Source organism: Nematolebias whitei, chromosome 16 (genome assembly GCF_014905685.2).
Source record: "Nematolebias whitei isolate Nwh7 chromosome 16, NemWhi1, whole genome shotgun sequence".
Lineage (NCBI taxonomy): Eukaryota > Metazoa > Chordata > Actinopteri > Cyprinodontiformes > Rivulidae > Nematolebias > Nematolebias whitei.
The window spans coordinates 12,518,048-12,537,116 of NC_056513.1; the positions used below are offsets into that span (position 1 = coordinate 12,518,048).

Here is a 19,069-nt window from a genome sequence, read left to right on the forward strand (position 1 = left end):
AGGCGAGCTGGTCTGGGAAGCTCAGTCCTCACCTCCTTCTACAGGTGTGCAGTGGAGAGCATCCTGTGCTCGAGCATCAATGTGTGGCATGGAGGCTGCACAGCTGCAGAAAGAAAAGCTTTGCAGAGAGTGGTGAAGGCTGCACAGAAATCTGTTGGAATCAGTCTCCCCACCATCACAGACATCTACACCTCCAGATGCAGGAAGAGGGCCACCTGCATCATGAAGGACCCCACTCACCCAGCACACACACTTTTTGCCCCACTCCCCTCAGGAAGGAGGTTAAGGAGCATTAAGTGTAGAACCACTAGACTGAGGAACAGCTTCTACCCTGAGGCTGTTAGACTCATGAATCTCTAACTAGAATAATCACTGTGAAAAACCATATCATGTTGCTGCTGATCTGTTTCATGTTGCTGCTGATCTGTTTCATGTTGCTGCTGATCTGTTTCAATGTTGATGTGTTCATGCGTGCACATCTGCTCACAGACTCATGTTCATGTTTGTGGTGATGTTCAATGTTTTATGTTATGAGTGCTTAGTGTATATTTAGTTGATGTTTTTTTCTTAGTTCATATCTTAGATGTTATTACTGTTTTTCTTATGCATTTTATTGTTGGATGTAACTGGGACCCTGTGTACATAATTTCGCTCCACCACATGTACCACATGAGGTGCGAATGACAATAAAGAAACTCTGACTCTGACTCTGATTTTTTTAAACAAAGATAAAAATCAATAACTAAATATTATTTTTACATTTGATCACCTCATGACTGTAAAACAGCATCAAGTGTGAATTTTATTGCAACTCTGCACAAAACGGATTTTAAAATTGAGCAACACACGCGTAAAAGTTTACAAGTTTATTAAACTAGAACATATACGCAAACAGTGTAAAGGTACCTCACAATTTCAAAAATAAACAGTTAAAAACTATAAATCTTAAAATTTTGGCTCAATTTAAAGTTTAGAACTGATTCAATGTATGTTAGTGTGTATTTGATAGGAAGTTTTAAACAACATAAAATAACAGAAGAAATTCTAATTAAACATTTAACAGAGCCAAATATGCTGTGAGGGAAATTCTTACAATTAAGCATTGATGATGATAATTTCCAGTTAAACACTGTTGTACAAAATAAAAATATATAAATATATATTTTTACTGTGTGGCCTTAAAGGTTGGCTTGTGCGTACAAAGCTTCTTTTAAACAATATTTCTGCAGTGTCTGTTGAATTCAGCAGACAGCTTTATGTTCAGGTTAGACGGGGGGAGGTTTCCCACAATCAACCCTAGCAGTGTTTGTCTTTGCTACTCAAGAGCTTTGAACACGCCTGTATTTTTTCCAAGAGGTACACGTGAGACGTAATGACGTATAATGTCTACATAAAGAGTCTGGGACCTTCCCGACTCACTCGATTGCTGACCATTTTGTCTGTTTTCTGACTGATTTCTTTTGCTGCAAAGAGAAAATAAAGTTACAAAGACAAAGATTGTTCTCTCATCTCTTTATTAAGCGTCTTCTCAGAAAATTTCCATATCAACACAAAGAACTGCATAAAAACAATTACAAAATTTAAACTTGAAACTAGATTTTGATTGCTGTTAAAATAAAATCACTATAAATACAACACAAAACACTTTTGAAGCCTAAACCAACTTTTTAAAAACACTTTTTTTACAACTGTGACACAGTAAATCAATAATCTTCGTACTACCTTAACAGTCTTCATTTCAAAAGACAGAATTAAAACCTCTGCCAGTCAAGCGGTGCGCAAGAACCTAAAGGGACAAGTGTGTCAGAAGAAAGTTTCCAGGCGGATCTTGAAGTTATTCTCCTGGTGTCTCACTGCGATGCCGTGTCGAAGCAGCAACTCTACGTATGGCGGCCAGAAAGTGTGATCTATCGTTACATACGGGTCGTGTGGCGTGTTTAGAACCTTGTTCATGAGAACCTGCAGGCATCGAAGAGATGGGAGATATTTTAGGGACTTTCTAGGACTGTGTTGGAGAGGAAACATCAAAACAACCTGTGTCAATCTGCTTCCACTTTGTATATTTAAAGAATAATCAACAAATAATGAAATAACTGGAACTAAATAGTTACACAACTCAATCGTGCAATGGACTTGATCACACTGAGGTGATGTGAGAAGAAATCTGCTTTTAATGGCTACTCTCTGGTTAATAAGAGACGTTGACTCAAAAATCAGCATCCAAGTTGAATTCTAAAGACTAAAAATAACTTAAAATCAAACATCTTAATAATTTTTATGCTGTATATTATTGCTCTAATAAAGTAATCATTGGTTGAACATCTACATATGATTGATTACATTTTGAGGTCAACCCAATTAAAGATGGCCACCACAACTTACTGGCATCAGCAAACACAAAAATAACTCTACTAAGGCCTTGTTAACACGTGAACGATCTCTAAAAACTGTTGCCCTGAGCTCGTTGAATCAGCTGTAGTTTTCATGCCAGGTCACTAGTGGGCGCTGTGATTTTTGTATTTTAACAACCTGCACATGCATGCAGGCACTTCATACTCGAGCGTGAAAACAGTTACGTCCAAAACGATGAAGACATGAACATTCGTTTGAAACAAGGATGAGGTCGATTTGCTCCTATATGTTGAAAAGAGTGATCAGGACAAACAGCACTCTGCTGTCCACCATTGTTGTTGTTGTCCATCTGCCTGAGCAAGCACAGAAGCTGTTGTGTTTGCAAACAGCCAAAACGTAGCAGAAATGCTACAGCTTCAGATAAAACCAGAGTCGAGTGAATGGGGTCTTACGGGCCCTGCATACTCTATCTGAAGCTTAAAAATCAGCTCTCATTGACGTAGCTGAGTGACAAAATCACATCATTTTCTTCTCTGAGAAGCTTCGCCCGCCCCTCCGGGCCAAAGCTTTTCTCACAGGAGTATGCAGCTTTGAGTCAGGAAAGTATGGCGCTCTCTTCATGACAGATTTGTAGCCAAACGGTGAATGCAGGGATGTAGAGATGATGGTGAAAAAGAAACCAGTGCTGTGATGCGTACAGCAGCGACAGGGTTTCCCAGGAACTCTACACTGTGTGTCTTGTGGACGATGAAAGGTGTGTGTGGAAACAAATGTCCTGAACCACGTGATCGTGAGTCGACTTTTCGGCTTCTAATGAATGAAACGATCTTAAGTCAAAATTCATCGAATGAGCTAAAGTGGGTGACGGTAGCTGACAATCATCCTCAAATCATACAATGAGAATTAGCAGATCTTGCAAAATTGCATTAGACTTAAATCTCATGGAAACATAAACAGAAGTTGAATTGGTTTAGCATGTTATACACACGTGCACAGTAATTTTAATTATAAACCAAACTAGTGGGAAAGCCAAATAACTAGTTTAGCATGCTTCTTTACACAAACGATGTAACAAAGTTATACAGATTTGCAAAAAATATAAAGTAAAATAAAGAGCTCCTTTTTTTTTAAAATAGCAAAACTGAAGCAATCCAGCAGCAAATATGCAGGTTTAATTATCATTAACAACGAGTCTGTTACTACTGAAGTAATTAATACAATACACAGGGTAATACAACCTGCTGATGTAAAAAATGTGCATGCAGTGTTATTAATAATATTAATTACATGTCAGACAGCGTGCTGTAAAATAAGTCATTATGATCTTGTTTCCGTTAAAATGATTAAAATATAAGGATGCGTCCTCGGTTGCACCACTGGGCACTGTCCCATGAGGTACAGTCATTACAGAGAGCCTCAGCACTAATTAATGGAAAAAAAGTGCTGTACATGTTTAAAATAAAACAGAACTAAATTGATGTTAAAATAACACTTTTGTCAAAACTAATAATAATAATAATAAACTATATATATATATATATATATATATATATATATATATATATATATATATATATATATATACACACACACATATAGTTTTTTGGGGGGTTACTTATTGATGTAAAAAAAGAGGTTTTGTGTGTGAAAGTACAAGAATCTATTACTGATTACAAGTAGAGAATATGTTAATTTTTGTTTTTAACTGAAAAATGCTAAAGGTACTATCTACAAAGAGAGATCCTGAAGGTTAAAATGGAAACTACTGACATTGCTTGGATCAGCAACGATGTAAAGTTGCCTCAAAGAACTGTAAGAATTCATATTTTGATGTCTGGTGAGACACTGGTTATAAACACGGTAACTCCACCCAGAGGTTCTAGAAACATGTCTGTGCTGGTTTATGTAAATATCACATTTGTCTAACAAAAGCAGTTCATGCTCACATACTGTATAAGGAAAAAGGCAAGTTTAGTGACATTTAACCACCTCTTCATTCATTATCTTTGCATTTTCTGGGTCACAGGGAGCTGTGCCTACCTCCGGCAGTCACTGTGCGAGAGGCGGGGTACACCTGGACAGGTCGGAGAGACAAACAACCACGTTCACTCACACCTCGGGACAATTTATAGTTACCGGTTAGCCCAGCATGCATGTTTTTTTGTCTGTGGGAAGAAACTGGAGTACCCGGAGAAAACCCACGCAAACATGGAGAGAACGTGCAAACTCCATCCAGAGAGGCTACAAGGGGCGACAGCTCTAACCACTGCACCACTGTTGAGATTTCTTTAAAAAGAGAGATCGAACGTTGGCTCAAAATAAAAATAAACACTGTTGAGTCAGAATTGAGCTAGTTGTGACTCAAAGAGGAACAACTCTCAGCTATCCCGACACTTTGTTTTAGATTAAAATCTGCATAATCGAATGAGTTGTAGCTGATTTTGTGTTTGCTATGGATGCTTAGCTGAGGCAGCCATCTCGCATTAGCTTTACTCCAATAGTTAATCAGTTGTAGATGCACATTGAACACCGGTAATTACTTCCTGATAGTTTGGATAAAATCTGTTGAGTAGTTCATGAGACCAAATGGACAAACGAAACACAATTGCCAATGTTTAGTTCTTTGGAGACAAAAAGCAGCTTTCAACGATGAAAGGATGGATAAAAAGAGCAAAACGTTACCGCCTGTTGGGATCAAAGGTTTTAAACTACTGTAGTCACAGCTATCCGACTCTGGAGATGATTCTGTTTTTTTGTGCAAACCCACCTCCAGGATTTCACTGAGAGAAATGAGGTCCTCGCTGATCTCGTATCCGATGTTCTGAAATTAAAACCGAACATGCGTAAGGAGAACCGAGGCACCAGAAACATCCACAGCGTGTCGTCCTGCTCGGCAGGTCACTGCACCTTCTTTTTCTTGCTTGAACTGGATTCATGTTGAAGGAGAGGAACGTGCACCTCCAGGACGTCACCCAGAGTCTCCATCAACTTCTCCTGATACGTCTTCATCTTCAGGATTTTTTCCTTGGTGTCCAGCAGGATGCTGGATGCAGTAAAAAGGGTTTAATTTTAATGACTGAACGTGATATAAACATATCAACAATCGTTCAATTTTACAAAACTGTATTACTTTTAAATTACGATGCGTTTGTAATTTGCAGCCATCTGCTATGAAAACACCCTAAAACCTGAACTTCTTTGGTTTAATGGTGTGAATACAGCTACTGTTTCTCTTCTTTAAATTTTCCGTACATTGTTTTGTACAGCTCATTCAGGAAATTACTGTTACATGTATGTCTTTTGTTTTTGTAACATTAAAATTTTGACTAAACTACATGAGGATCTCTTTAGTTCCTCTAAAACAATGTTCTCTTTGAATATTGCTTTAGCTTCCCCTTTTTGTTTTCTTATGCTCCTTTTAGCTTTTCATTTGCATTTTATAACTTATCGCTAGAATTTAATGAGAGTTCTGCAATGGAGTTAAATTCAAAGCAGCTGCTCCTCAGATAAATAGTGCTAACTTATTATTTTTTATAAATTAATGTTTCTGTTCAGTGTCCTGAGATGACTTCTGTTGTGACTTGGCGCTTTATAAATAAACTGAATTTACTGTTATTTTTAGCTTTTAGCTAAAACTTCGCTACTTTTAAATATTCTTTTGAAGCTTATTTTCCAGTCCTTCAGTATTTTTAGCCATTATTTTGCTACTTTGGCTTTTAGTTACCATAATTTCCAGATTATAAGATGTTATTTTTTCCACAAGCTTTGAACCCTGCAGTTAATTTATGGATTATTTTTTTTTTGATGGACTAACGAGCTTCATGCCGCCAAAACATTTAGCCTCGTCACATCTGAGCGCGCACATAGCTGCTCAATACATGTCTTTCTTGAGGGGTGGGGCCTCGTGACCTGATGAGGCTACCTGTATAAATAAAGATAAAAATAAAATAAAAAAATCAGCCCAAATAAATTATAGAACAGGTCACAGTAGACCAATGAAATTTTGAATTACTGTAAATCAAACACACTCACACTAAATTCTTCGCATTGGTTATTTTGCGCCGCATGAGCACACCCTCGTCATGAAAAACACACGAAGAAATGCAGACGTCGAAGAAGGAAATAGAGCTGCTGAAGTTAAGTTTGGCGCCAATGAATCGATGGAGAGACACTGGAGACGGCAGCATGAAGGTAACGATCAGTGACTTTTCCTAGTAGGTGACTGTATTTATTTATTTAGCCAGCGGCGTTACACTTATCAGGAAAAAAAACACATTTCCTGTATGTATTTGTGTATGTTACCAGTACATATTTAATTAAAAGTAATAAAAAATATATATTTCTATGTAAATATCTCATGCTACAAGATGAACTTATAGACAAGTGCGGCCTATATATGTACAAAATAGTTTTGATTTTTTAGTGGGCGCGGCTTATATTTGGGTGCAATCATTAGTCCGGAAATTACGGTACTCTATTTTTACTTTTAGCTAGCATTTTGCCACTTTTGGCATTTTGTAACTTGTAACTTTTAACTAGGCTTTTTTAACTTTTATGTTTAGCTAGCCACTTGTACCTTTCAACTTTGAGCTAGTATTTAATTTTTTATTACTTTTAACATCTAGCTAATTGTTTGAAGCTTTTAGCCAGTTATTTAGTATTTTAGCTTTTGGCTAATATTTTCCTGCCTTTAGCTTTTCAATATCATTTTGCTACTTTTGGCATTTAGTTAGCAATTTATTATTTTCAGATTATAGCTGGCATTTGTGCAATTTTTTTAGCTGTTCATTAGCATTTTGCTAATTTTGGAATTTAGGTAGGGTTTCATTCTTTTTACCTTTTAGCTGTTCTTTTACTACTTATTGATTTATCCAACTTTTAGCTAGCACTCTGCTTCCTTTAGCTTTAGCTTCTCCAGCAAATTTCAGTACCATCATTCAGCTCTCACCTCTGCCCTGATAACGTCTCCTTTTCCATTTTAAGTCGTTCTTTCTGATTTTCTGCAGCTTCAAGCACCTGTTTCTTCTCCTCCAACCACTTTTGTTCACTTTAAAACACCAGATCAAACAAAGTTAATCTGATTCGGTCCTAAATAAAACATTTCTGTGTTCTGAAGAAACAGAAAACATTCAAAAGGTTTCCACTGGAACAAAACAAGTTGCTCACAGCTCTTTGGTCTCTGTCAGTTTGTCTCTTTTCGCTTCGTAACAAGAAACAACCAGTTCAAGTTCGGAGCACAGCTTGAGCATCTGCAGAGAACAAAAAGAGGAAATGTTTTTAATTCAAGCTGCTTTTAATTTATAAAAATATATAAAAATTCCTCATTGTTTGGATTTTACAGATAAACATACTTCCTCTTTTCCAGCTTGAAGTAAAATTTCTGAATTTTTTGCCAGCACTAAGGGAGCAAACAAGAAATAAACACGAGTTTTAAAGATGTCACATTTAAAATTGCACATAGGAATAGAAATAATCACCAATTATGCGATTCTATAGCCAGAAACCAATAATTTCATGATTAAATAGTAATATGCGATGCAAAGTGTAGCACAGCAGCTTTGATTTGCAGCATTAATATTTCAGCAGCAAATATTTAAATTAAATTATATTATGGTCGCAGCGACTTACAGCTCGGCTCCGCTGACAGCCACAGCTTCATTTCAGCTTCTGTAGCAATCAGCCCATTTACTGACTGAAGACAAACAGTCACAATTACTGAACATACAACAATCTATAAACTAATATGTTTTTTAAATAAAGTGTAATATCAACGCAAAACTAATTTTGCCAAAAGACGCTTCAAAATACCCCCAATAAACAAAAAAAATATTAACAAATAAAAATAGTCATAATTTCCTCTTAGTGGTAGTTTATGGCAGCAATCTCGAATTGGGTTGACTTCTATAGTGAATTAATTGTAGAGGAAAACACCTCAATTACTTTCGGAAAGTTTCATTAAAATCTGCCCGGTGGTTTGTTGTAGAAAAGTCAGATTCACTGAAAAGTCTTCTGAGATGTCCTCCTTAGGTGGCAACAACATAACCATGCACTGAATATGTGTACATCCTGTATGCTCACAATGTGATGTTAGCGCTTCCAGTTCTGATGAGACTGGTGGCCTTATTATGTCTTACTGAAACACTTTGTTCGGATAAACTCTCTCTGACAATTTTAGCTTACTCAGATTCTGCTGCTTGGAACTGTCCCATCCCTGGGATTTTTTACTTGATATCCCTCTGTCAAAAAATACAAAAAAAAAAAAAAAAAAAAAGCTGGGTCTTCCTGTCTCTTTATCTTTTTGCCATACCATAGTTCAAAAGATCATTTTAAACATTAACTCTAATATTTAATAGCAAACGTTTAAGCCTTTGTCAAACAAGGTGTAGCCTTCAAAGTTGTGTGTTATGAATGACTCTCAGCTACTACCACTAAACGTTAGTGTAATATTTGTAAAACTGGCTGAGTTATAGCCATTTATGTATTGCCTAAGCTAAGGTAAACAGCTGTAGCAGCCATCTTGAACAGAGTTCACTCCAAAAGTTCATCAGTTGTAGGCATACATTCATTAAAATAAGTCCAGTGATTGAGGAGATATTTTGCTAACAGATAAACAAGGTCAACTCTAAAAGTTAAAGCTAATTTTTTTTAGCTAATAGGCATTGGGTAGTGCTTGGTGTATAAGCAGAGGATGACTCTCAGCTACTACCACACCAACTTTAGCATGCTGAGTTACATTATTTCTCACCTTTCAGCAGCATGCAATAATACTTGTGTGAAGATATTTTAGTATTTAGAATTTTATGTTACCTAAGTATTGTCATAAAGAATATGTACATATATATAATAAAGTTTATTTAGTTCTTATTCTAGCATTTCCTCGTCATATCACCCACCGCATTTCGGACAAGCGATCAAGACCGTGTGTCTTCTGATGCAAAATATAAACGAATGACATGAAACCTCACAGTATATAAAGTACATGAAACATTTAAAGACAACACGATTTGTTAGTAACAAAGCCAAAATGCAGAGACTGTTTATCTCACCTGTTCTTGAGAATTCTCAGTATAGTCAGACTCGCTAAGAATGATTTCATTCTGAAGCTGCAACAGAAACACACTATGTGGTTGGCAACCTTTTATATCCTGGTTGAAGTAGGACATCATATCCCGTGGCTGATGGAGGTGCGTGCGTGTTTACCTTCTCCAGGCGACCGAAGTGCTCCTCACAGAGCTCCAGCAGCTCAGCCTGAGCAGCCTCTGATAACTGAGCTGCTGCCTCTCCGTCTGCTCTCCCCTCCACCTGACCACGGAGGAAACACACACGTCGGCTTTTAAAAACTCTATCAACAGAACGGGACAAAGACGCAACGCCGTTTGCTTAACTCCCCGAACTTTCTTGAAAAAAGTTGAGCCGGTAAACGAAACAATCATTATGTTTAGCAGAGACATTGTTTGAAACGTGAAAACATCGGTGAATTTATTAGTACACACGTATAAGAACAACGTGGACCCGACGTAGGTCGAGTATTCTCACCATGTTTGATAAATCCACTGTTGTGATCGCCACGAACAACGAGACGGCGCTCTGTTTCAAAATACCGCCAACTTTAATGACGTCATGTCTGCGACAGAGGAAGTGTTGAAGGGCGGAGCTAAAGCTGCGCACAGCACAGCTGCGCAGCTTCTGCGAATAAACTTTGAATTTTGCTTTCAAACCCGTCTCCTTTTCTCATAAACACGCATCTTTTGAAGGAAGTGGTCCGAGGTGCTTTATTATTCGGCTTCTGAGAGTTTCATGTTCAATATTTAGTAGATGTTTTGGTCGTTCTAGTAATAACTGAGTGCAAAGAACAAAGTTTGACACAGCCCGCATGTTTGTATGTAGCATCACACAGAGCCCTATAAAGAAAATCTTTGATAGTATTACTACTGAAACGTTATACTAATTTTGGTTAATGCTTTAGGCTTTGTTCCCAACATAAATTACATCTTCTTTTAAATTATTAAATTATCTTATTTATATTTTATTATATTTATTCATTTATTTAAAAAAAAATGGGGGGGGGGGGGGGGGAGTGGTGGCACAGAGGCTAGAGAAGATGGGCCTGTGATTGGAAAGTCACAGGGTCAACTGGTACTGTCAACATCAAAATGTGGGTGAAAAGGTGAAGCACCCACACCTGCCTCCACCCTCATTTGCCCCACCCTGGGCCCCTGCAAGGCTCTCAACCCCCACCATCTGCTCCCAAAAACAGGTCTCTTGAAAATGAGTTTGTGACTCAATGAGACTGCATGTATAAATAAGGGTAAAAAAATTAGTCCAAAACATTCGTTACTTCTACTTTTGCATCTCTTTTGAATCTTGAAGGTGTTATTATATGCATAAGTTTGTGCCACATTTCAATAAATACAGCCACTCCAAACTTTAAACACCATTCTTTGGCTTGTTTGAACGGTCTTTGATTGAAACAGAAACACGTTGATCTATTCTTGAAATCATAAAAGTATCAGAAATACCTTCTTCCAACTGTCAAGGCTCAGGACGCTCTTCACAATCTACACAATTATGTATAGACATGTTCCTGTCTTTAGAATCTTACACCGTTTTATAATGTAGTATGTGTTTTACTTTTTTTTTTTTTAACATCACTTCTTTATTTACTTTTCATTTTTTATGCTTTTACATGAATGTTTATTGCTGTGTGTGGCATTTGTTCTTGTAAATGAGGCCTTGTGACTCAATGAGACTAACCTGCATAAATAAAGGTTGAATGAATGAAAAGAAATTGATTAACTTCCTCTAAAATTTGCATTGAACAGTGATAATAACAAATATTAATAAAATAATATAAACATATAAACACTCTGGTTCTTTTCTTTGGATTCAGCCTAAAAATCAACAGAGACTTTAACTCCATGTGGCACACAGGGTTGTTGTTCTCCTTCCAGTTTATCTTTAAATAGTGTGTAATTTTTTTATTGCATCTGAAATGTTCACTCCACCCCTCCACACACACACACTCTCACGCGCACTCGGGTTATTTTTAACTGCAGTTACTCATCTGTAAAGACCAGCAGGTGTCTCTGTTTGACTCTTTTACAGCTCACCAACCAAACTGATTCTTTCTTCCTTTTTTTAATGAAGTTTTTACAAACGAGTCTAAAATTATACAGATTTGACAGAATTTGTCTTTGCATCCATCTTCTCTGTATATATTTTTCGTTATATATATTATTTAGTCTAATGTTAGTAGATGTAGTCTGAAGTGATGGTTTTAAACCAGTTTATTCAAAATTTAAAGTCGTCATTTTCAAATCTTCTCATTGACTTTTAATTGTCCTTTAATTGTCAGTTTTCATTGTTTTAATTTTTCTTTGTTCGATGACAAAATCTGGTTTTATGACCTGATCAGATTTAAAATGTATTATTACTATTTCTGCAGGAGTTTAAATCCACTGTTAGGATTTAATCAAATTTATTGCCTCATGTTTTAAATTACCGTGATAATAATTTGAAGGTTGTTATAAAATTATCCAGCATTTATACCGTAACTGCTGCTTTATACTAAAACCAACATATTTGTGCTTTATAAATAGTTTATTTAAAAAATGGGCATATGTGAGTGTATAAACATTATGTTAAAGAAAAAAAATGCATTTTTTCAGGTATTTTAGTAAAAATTCCACCCATATGTGATTATTTTCTCATTTTATTTATACTTTTTAAAAATCTAAATGTTGGAAAATGTGAGCTGCACATTTTCTCACCCCTTGTTTTATTTACTTACACTCATCCCTCAAAATTTCCGTTTTAACACATTCAAACTGAAACATCTCTGAGACATTTCACTCTTTTTCACGCAAACTGGATGAATTTTACTCCAAATATTCGTCGTCTTGCTTAACTCGAGCACAGCAGCAGCTGGAGCTGTAAAAAGAGAATATATTAGAGGTTTTTTTTTTTCATTATTTTATGACTTTTCTGCTTCTAAATCACACAGATTATTTGAATGATCAACTAGAATTTGATTAATATGCAAATTTCTGAGCAAAAAAAAAAAAACCTCGTTCCATTTGAGCCCTCAGCGCAGCCTAATTAATCAACAGTTAAAGGAAATTAATACATACATCAATTCTGTCAGGAACATGCTTAGTTCAATCGCCCGTAAAATTGAAGTTTGAAGTATTAACTGGCTCCACAGGAAGGCTATGATTAAAACTCTACATTTTGGCTCCATTTAGATGGTTTAAACTGCAGGAAAAGCCAAAAACATCTTTTTTTTCCTGCATGTCTGACAATAAAAAACAACAACTAGCAAAAACAGGAAAACAGTAGCAAATAAACTTTGTTATTAATATTATTTTCTGTTTAAATCTATAGTTTCATCATATATCTAAATATTTGGAATTTCCTTTGACCTAATTGGTCAGATTGTTCTTCTCTTCCACCTGATGTTGTTTTCCACGAAGAGTAAATAGTAGAAGGGGGTGTAAAAGAGGAGGGAGGGCCGAGGCCTGTTCCATTGTTTCAGTAGGGACTCATGCATCAAACTTCAATTTTCCGGACGATTGAAGTAGTGATTTTTTTTCCTCCCCGCCTCTCCCCCCCCTCCTCTATCTTGAAGTGAAATACTGAAATACACTTAAGACCTCCAGATTAATTACCACGAAGTGGTCCCTCAGACTGTAGTATTACTTATCACCGCCCGCCTGACAAGCACTCATAAAATAAGCAAGTGAAATCCATAAACTTGGTCTGCCTTAACACTCTCCCTTCATAAACATGCTTGATGCAGCACACACACACACACACACACACACACACACACACACACACACACAGATACGCACACGTTCATATCAGCAGGTCAGTTGTCAAAATAATTGAATTTTGAAATTTGAATTTTCCTGTTTTGTTTTTTTTTTTTACTCTGGTGCTTCAAAAATTATAACATCCACACTTTATTTATTTATTTATTTGTCCTTTATTGTTTTTAACTTTGAAGCTTCAAATATTATAAAATTCCCACTCTATTTATTTCATTTTACTTACTTTATTTATTGTCTTTTTTTTTTTATTCTGGAGTTTCAAAAATTATAACATCCCACTTAATTAATTTAATTTATTTATTTATTGTCTTTTTTTATTTTTTTTTACTTTGGCGCTCCAAAAAATTATAACATCCCATCTTTACTTATTTAATTTTTATTTACTTTATTTATTGTCTTTTTTATTCTGGAGTTTCAAAAATGAGAACACCCCCACTTAATTTATTTAATTAATTTGTTTATTTATTGTCTTTTTTTTTAAATAACTCTGGCGCTCCAAAAATTATAACATCCCAACTTTATTTAATTATTTATCATCTTTTTTTTTTTTAACTATGTTGCTTCAAAAATTATAACATCCCAACTTTTTTTTTTTTTTACGAATAAGGAGCACATATGTAATAAAATAAATGAAAAAGGGCATTTAATGTAAATATTTTGCTAACAAATGTACAATTTTCCCAAGTTTTTTGTACAGTAATCCACCCAGTTATATGCAAACATTAAATTATTTTTAGCAGTAAATGTATTACTATTATCATTATTATTATTATTAATTTACAGCAAGTACATTAGCGGTTTGCGGTAATAAATGCAAACTTAAAATGCTGCAATAATAGTTCTTCTGCATGTTTTTATTGTTTGAAGTGATGAGGATTTGAGCCACATTAACTCTATTCTGTTCTGTTTGATTCTATTTCACCTCCTCAGTTACATTGAGTGTACTCAGGTCTATAATTTTATTTATCTGCTCTTGTTGGGATAAAGAGGATAAAAAATGATCAAACAGCTCCACTTCTCCCTCCTTCCAACAAAGAGGGTTAAACGAGTCGCTTTTCAGCTTCAGTCTCCTTTTTTCTTTTCTGTGGCCTCACATCTCCATGTTTTCAGCTTCATTAAACTCCTGAAAGACAAAAGAAATAAAGAGCTAAAAGAGAAGAAAACAAACAAAAGGACTCCCTAACCAGACTTTGGCAGAAGTGTCACAGCTCTTTAGGGGGGGGGGGGGGGGGGGGGGGGGGGGTGTCTCCAACAAAATCCATTTCTTGTTTAGAAAAACCTTCTTGGACAGAAGTCAAACATTTGATTCCAGAGCTAAAAAAGTGGATAAAGACACCAAAAAGGGGAGGGGGGTGATTTCATTGTAATTCATTGACTTGTTCAAAACTCCAGGCAGAAAAGGGGAGACATTAATGGCCGCAGATGCCCTCATGGAGTGGGGGGGGGGGGGGGGGGGGGGCGCATTATGGCCTTTGTTGGCGCCCAGTTAAAGTGTTTAAAAAGGAGGGTTAACTCAATCCATCAAACTGTCTGAAATTGTGAGGAAATCTCTAAAACCATATGGCCTCCAAACGTTCGCGTCCTTTTTGTGCGGTGGGGGCACACTTGTCTCAGTATTGCTGCCTGCGGGAGGGGGCGGCCCTGCTCTTTTGTGGCGCGTCCCATCAGGGGGACGCTGCTCATTTGTCCCCACTTTTCATGCTTTACGCGCAAAATTACGGCCCTGTCTCTCAGAAACACAGAAAAAAAAGGAGCCTGGGGAAACTGGCCCAAAACTTTCTGAGTTTTTTCTTTCTTTTTTCCCCTCTCCCTCCCCAGCTCCAGATTTGTGCTTCTCACATAAATTTTTAGCACGAATGGAGAAACACGTCTGAAGGTCAAGAAGTCACGACACGCTTTTAAGGACGTGAAAAGGAGCCACGAAATGTTTGTGGAAAAAGAAAAAGACACAAAGGAGAGGGAGAAAAGAGTGGAATAAGTGGAAACAGGCTGCTCCTGACGCACGGAAAATTAAAATAGAAAATCAATTAAAGAAAAAAGTTGAGAAAAGCACATTTTATTCCCATAGTAGCCTATTTACAATACAGTCTGTGCATTGGTTTTCAGATCATGTCCTGATTTTAGAAAGGCACTTACAGGTGTACAAAACATAACAAATTTATAGCAACTGGAAATCTATCGTATCCAAAGAAAGAATCTAAAAAGGATCAAAATCACCGCGTTTTTATCTGTTTTTCTTGTTTTCCCTTCTTTCTCTTTTCACGGCATTCCCATGAAACGCATGACGCGCCGTGACCAGGAGGAGGAGGAGGAGGAGGAGGAGGAAGAGGAGCCGGCAGTGACAAAGATTAGTCTAAGAGAAATAAAATGAAATTAACGTGTTTTTTTTTTTTTTAAAAAAAAGGAAAATAAATATAATGATTACAAATCAAATCATGCGCATGCAAACAAATGGGAGAAAACCGGCGCGTTATTATTCTGGTGCGTGTGGCTTTTTATAGGTAACACAGCAGGTGTGTGTGTGTGCGCGCGCGCCTTTAAAAGCCTCTGTTTGTTGTGTAAACAAAAAGGAAAGAATAAAACCATATTGCTTTCATCAGAAGGAGAAACAATTCGCTCGCGCGTAAATTGTTGGCGAACATCTCTGCAGATTTCTGCTTCATGCTTCAGGCCGATCTGTCCCGGAAGGAAAGTCTTTTTTTAAATTTTGGTACACGTTCTGGTTTACAATATAAGCAGTAAGTTTATACAGGAAGTCCTCTGGAGTTTGGCCCGCGCGCGCCATCAGTCATCCACGTCAATCTCCACGTCCTCGTCCTCCGAGCACTCTTTGCTCGTTGTGTGGTCTGAGAAGGGCGACAGCGGCGACGTTCGCAGTTTCTGCGCGAGCTCGTGCTCCTGCGGGCCTCCACCCAGCGCGGGGGACTCGGCGCGCGGGTGGCCCAGCGTGCCGTTGGCGCATTTCTCCAGGTCCGCCAGTTTGGCGAGCTTGTCCAGCGGGACCTGGCCGATGGCCTTGGCCGACTCCACGTCGGCTTTCATCTCCTCCAGGTCCCGTTTTAGCTTAGCCCGGCGGTTCTGGAACCACGTGATGACCTGCGCGTTCGTCAGGCCCAGCTGCTGCGCGATCTGGTCCCGGTCGGCCGGGGACAGGTACTTCTGGTACAGGAAGCGCTTCTCCAGCTCGTAGATCTGGTGGTTGGTGAAGGCCGTCCGGGACTTCCGGCGCTTCTTCGGGGTGGTCCTCTGGCCGAACAGGGTCATCCCGTCCCGGCCTGTGAGGAAGAGGAGAGGCGGCGTGAGAAGCAGCGACTCGTGCTGGTGCGCGTAAAACGTGTCCAAAACGCGCAAAACGCACAACAGATTTCTTTTTGAAACTGACACTCTCTGATGACATGAGCACAAACGGCAATTAAACTAAAAACAAAACGGTTTGTTCAATAATAAAAATGTTGATTTATCATCACTACAACCCTTGACAGTTTATCCAGTGCGCTTTAAGCTGCTGCGTAAAAATAAAATTAACCTCCAAAAATATCACGCAAAGCCCTAAAACGCAAAGTGTCATTTGGAGCCGGTTTACCTTCCGCAGCCTGCAGGACGCTGACTTCCAGCCCTTTGAAGGTCTTGCTGGCCAGCTCCTCCAGCGCGCACAGCGGCGACGTTTGGGTGAGCAGCGCGCGGCTGGACAGGGGCAGGCTGGCCGGCCGGTGCTTCTCCGAGGCCGAGATGATGTGCGCGGTGCCGCAGATCGTGTAGCTGCGCTTCACGGACGGCTTGTTGAGGATGTCGTCGATGCTGAAGGGCGTGAGCGGCTTGTTGGAGTTGGCGGGAGGCGGCAAGTGGTCCAGCGGGCTTCGCCTCCTGCTCTCCACCGCGTCACATTTGGCCACTTCTTTGGATGTCATCTCGGCTCGGAGGAAGAGTTTTTTGGGGGTCTGAGTTGGTTTGGGAGGGGGGGAAAAATACAACGGGTGGAAACGAGCGAGACTATAAGGAAGGAAAGGAGGGAGGGGGGTGGGGAGGAAGTCACATAACAGTTTGGAGAGAAACAGATCTTAATCCGGGATGGGGGCGCGCTCAGAGTGAGCAGCGGGTCCGCAGGAGTCAGAAGCCTCCCAGAAAATGGCGAGCTGCAAAGAGTTGACGATCACTAACAAGTTCTCATTGATTGGGAGCTAATCAATTATCTCCAGTGGCACTTTCACCCTCTTCCCCTTCACCCTTTGACTATGTTGCAGTCCAGTGCTGGGCTTTTTTTTTCTTTCCTTTTTGCGGCGGGGGGGGGGGGGGGGGGGTGTCCCATTAATTAGGACGCATGGTTGGAAGGAGGAGGAGCCCGGCGGAATTATGATGCTTTGTGCTTTTATCATCTTTGCTCTAATTTAGTCGTGTGGTGAGACACAGGGATGGGATAAATGAAGAGAAACAGAAGAGAGAGAGAGAGAGAGAGAGAGAGAGAGAGAGAGAGAGAGGGGGAAAAAAAGAGAGAGGAGGAGGAGGAGGAGAGAAAAGAGGGGAGAGAGAATCAGAATCAGGTTTTTACGCGTCAAACTTCAGCTTCAGCAGCAGTTTGGGCTTTTTGTATAAAAGTGTCTCCGGATGGTTCTGAAGTAAATATTAAAGCAGAGGCCGCAGCTTTTAGTCTGATTTTTTATTTTTATTATTTCTATTTCTATTATTATTATTTGAAGTCGAGCCAAAGCGCGGATGATCCTTTTGTTCGGTGAAGGTAACGCAGAGCTGGACCGTAGATCAGCTCTGATGATGCCTCCTCCGGGGGAAGGGAGGGGAGGGGAGGGAGCAGCACGCGCCCCTCTCAGGCACGCCGAGCCCGGGCCATAACTCAGGCGAAAGGGCTCCTTTTAGATCATCTGAGAAATATTCCAGTTCCTGCGCAGAACTCCGAGCATCCTGCAGGTTTGAGCTGAGGAGCTGTTCCCGACGCCGGATTCCAAAATCGGACACAGTTTGCGCTGCCCCCAAAAAATGTATTTATTTAATTTTATTTAAATTAATTTTTATCACGCTTTCAAAAAATGTTTTCTGTTTGGTTATTTCTTAGTTTTGTTTTCTTTTTGAATTCACTTTGAATTCATTGGAGGCCGACAGAAATTATTATTGTTATTATTATTATTATTATTATTATTATTATTATTATTATTAATGTTTATGGCTACAGTATAACATTAACTCAACTTTACCCAATTACTAATTAAGACATTAAATTAAACTTTAAAAAATAAATGGAGGTAAAATTGTTTATTTTAATAATACTGATCTTTTAAAAAATGGACCAGAATTTATTAATTTTATTTTAATATTTCGAAATTTGAGTAGTTCTTTGAGAAATAATTAGACAACATGGGTTTTATTGAAACTGTTATTTACCTGCTTGTTTTGTTGCTTTTTTAAAAATATAAATAACGGGAGGAAAATGAATTATTTTTATTTGAAATAGTTGAACCTGGGAGAAATTAAAGAGAGCAAAATTTAATTAACAAACAAACAAAAACAACAACAACTGGCTCTCAGAATATCTGGAGATGTAGTTTCTGGTTCCACAGGGAGAACAAAATATTCCAATTTATTTGCTGCTGCTGGGTCAGAACAATTTAACAGTTCTTTATGTTTTACATAAATGAACAATTATTGAACAAAAAATGATCTTTTATTCAGAAAATTAATTTGGAATCATTTTAAACATCAAGAAAATGTGTAAAAACTTTGACACAAAACAACATTTTGCAACTCAAAACACTAAATATTTTTTAAATAAGACTTTTTTTTTATTAAATAAATTGAGTTTTTGAGTGACTCAGAGATTACAAAAAAAAATATATATATACACACAGTAAAAAAAAAAAAAATATATATATATATAT

General features: G+C 38.0%; 2 protein-coding genes across 2 annotated transcripts; both read right to left on the reverse strand.

Moving 5' to 3' along the window:
- Positions 1 to 1,803: 1,803 nt before the first annotated feature.
- cenpk (centromere protein K) lies at positions 1,804 to 9,974 on the reverse strand. Its single transcript, XM_037690243.1, has 10 exons — positions 9,889 to 9,974; positions 9,553 to 9,654; positions 9,399 to 9,455; positions 7,981 to 8,044; positions 7,704 to 7,750; positions 7,519 to 7,601; positions 7,301 to 7,399; positions 5,260 to 5,395; positions 5,120 to 5,173; positions 1,804 to 1,959 (listed from the first exon to the last, which is right to left on the reverse strand). Exons 1-10 carry the CDS (start codon positions 9,889 to 9,891, stop codon positions 1,804 to 1,806), a joined length of 801 nt encoding a protein of 266 aa, XP_037546171.1. The 5' UTR covers positions 9,892 to 9,974.
- Positions 9,975 to 15,605: 5,631 nt separating this feature from the next.
- On the reverse strand, positions 15,606 to 17,203 carry lbx1b (ladybird homeobox 1b). The gene is made up of 2 exons (XM_037690244.1): positions 16,768 to 17,203; positions 15,606 to 16,459 (listed from the first exon to the last, which is right to left on the reverse strand). The coding sequence occupies exons 1-2, from the start codon at positions 17,090 to 17,092 to the stop codon at positions 15,969 to 15,971; spliced, it is 816 nt and encodes a 271-aa protein (XP_037546172.1). The 5' UTR covers positions 17,093 to 17,203; the 3' UTR covers positions 15,606 to 15,968.
- Between the last annotated feature and the right edge of the window lie 1,866 nt (positions 17,204 to 19,069).

Bases quoted from the DNA above. Each gene is read 5' to 3' on its own strand.
- cenpk (XM_037690243.1), bottom strand. The intron at 7,602-7,703 runs GTATGTTTATCT...TGTTCTCTGCAG, and splicing joins TTCAAGCTGGAAAAGAGGAA to ATGCTCAAGCTGTGCTCCGA. The intron at 5,174-5,259 runs GTGCAGTGACCT...TTTTAATTTCAG, and splicing joins GTTCAAGCAAGAAAAAGAAG to AACATCGGATACGAGATCAG.
- lbx1b (XM_037690244.1), bottom strand. From the start codon at position 17,092: ATGACATCCAAAGAAGTGGCCAAATGTGACGCGGTGGAGAGCAGGAGG. The intron at 16,460-16,767 runs GTAAACCGGCTC...TCTTCCTCACAG, and splicing joins CGTCCTGCAGGCTGCGGAAG to GCCGGGACGGGATGACCCTG.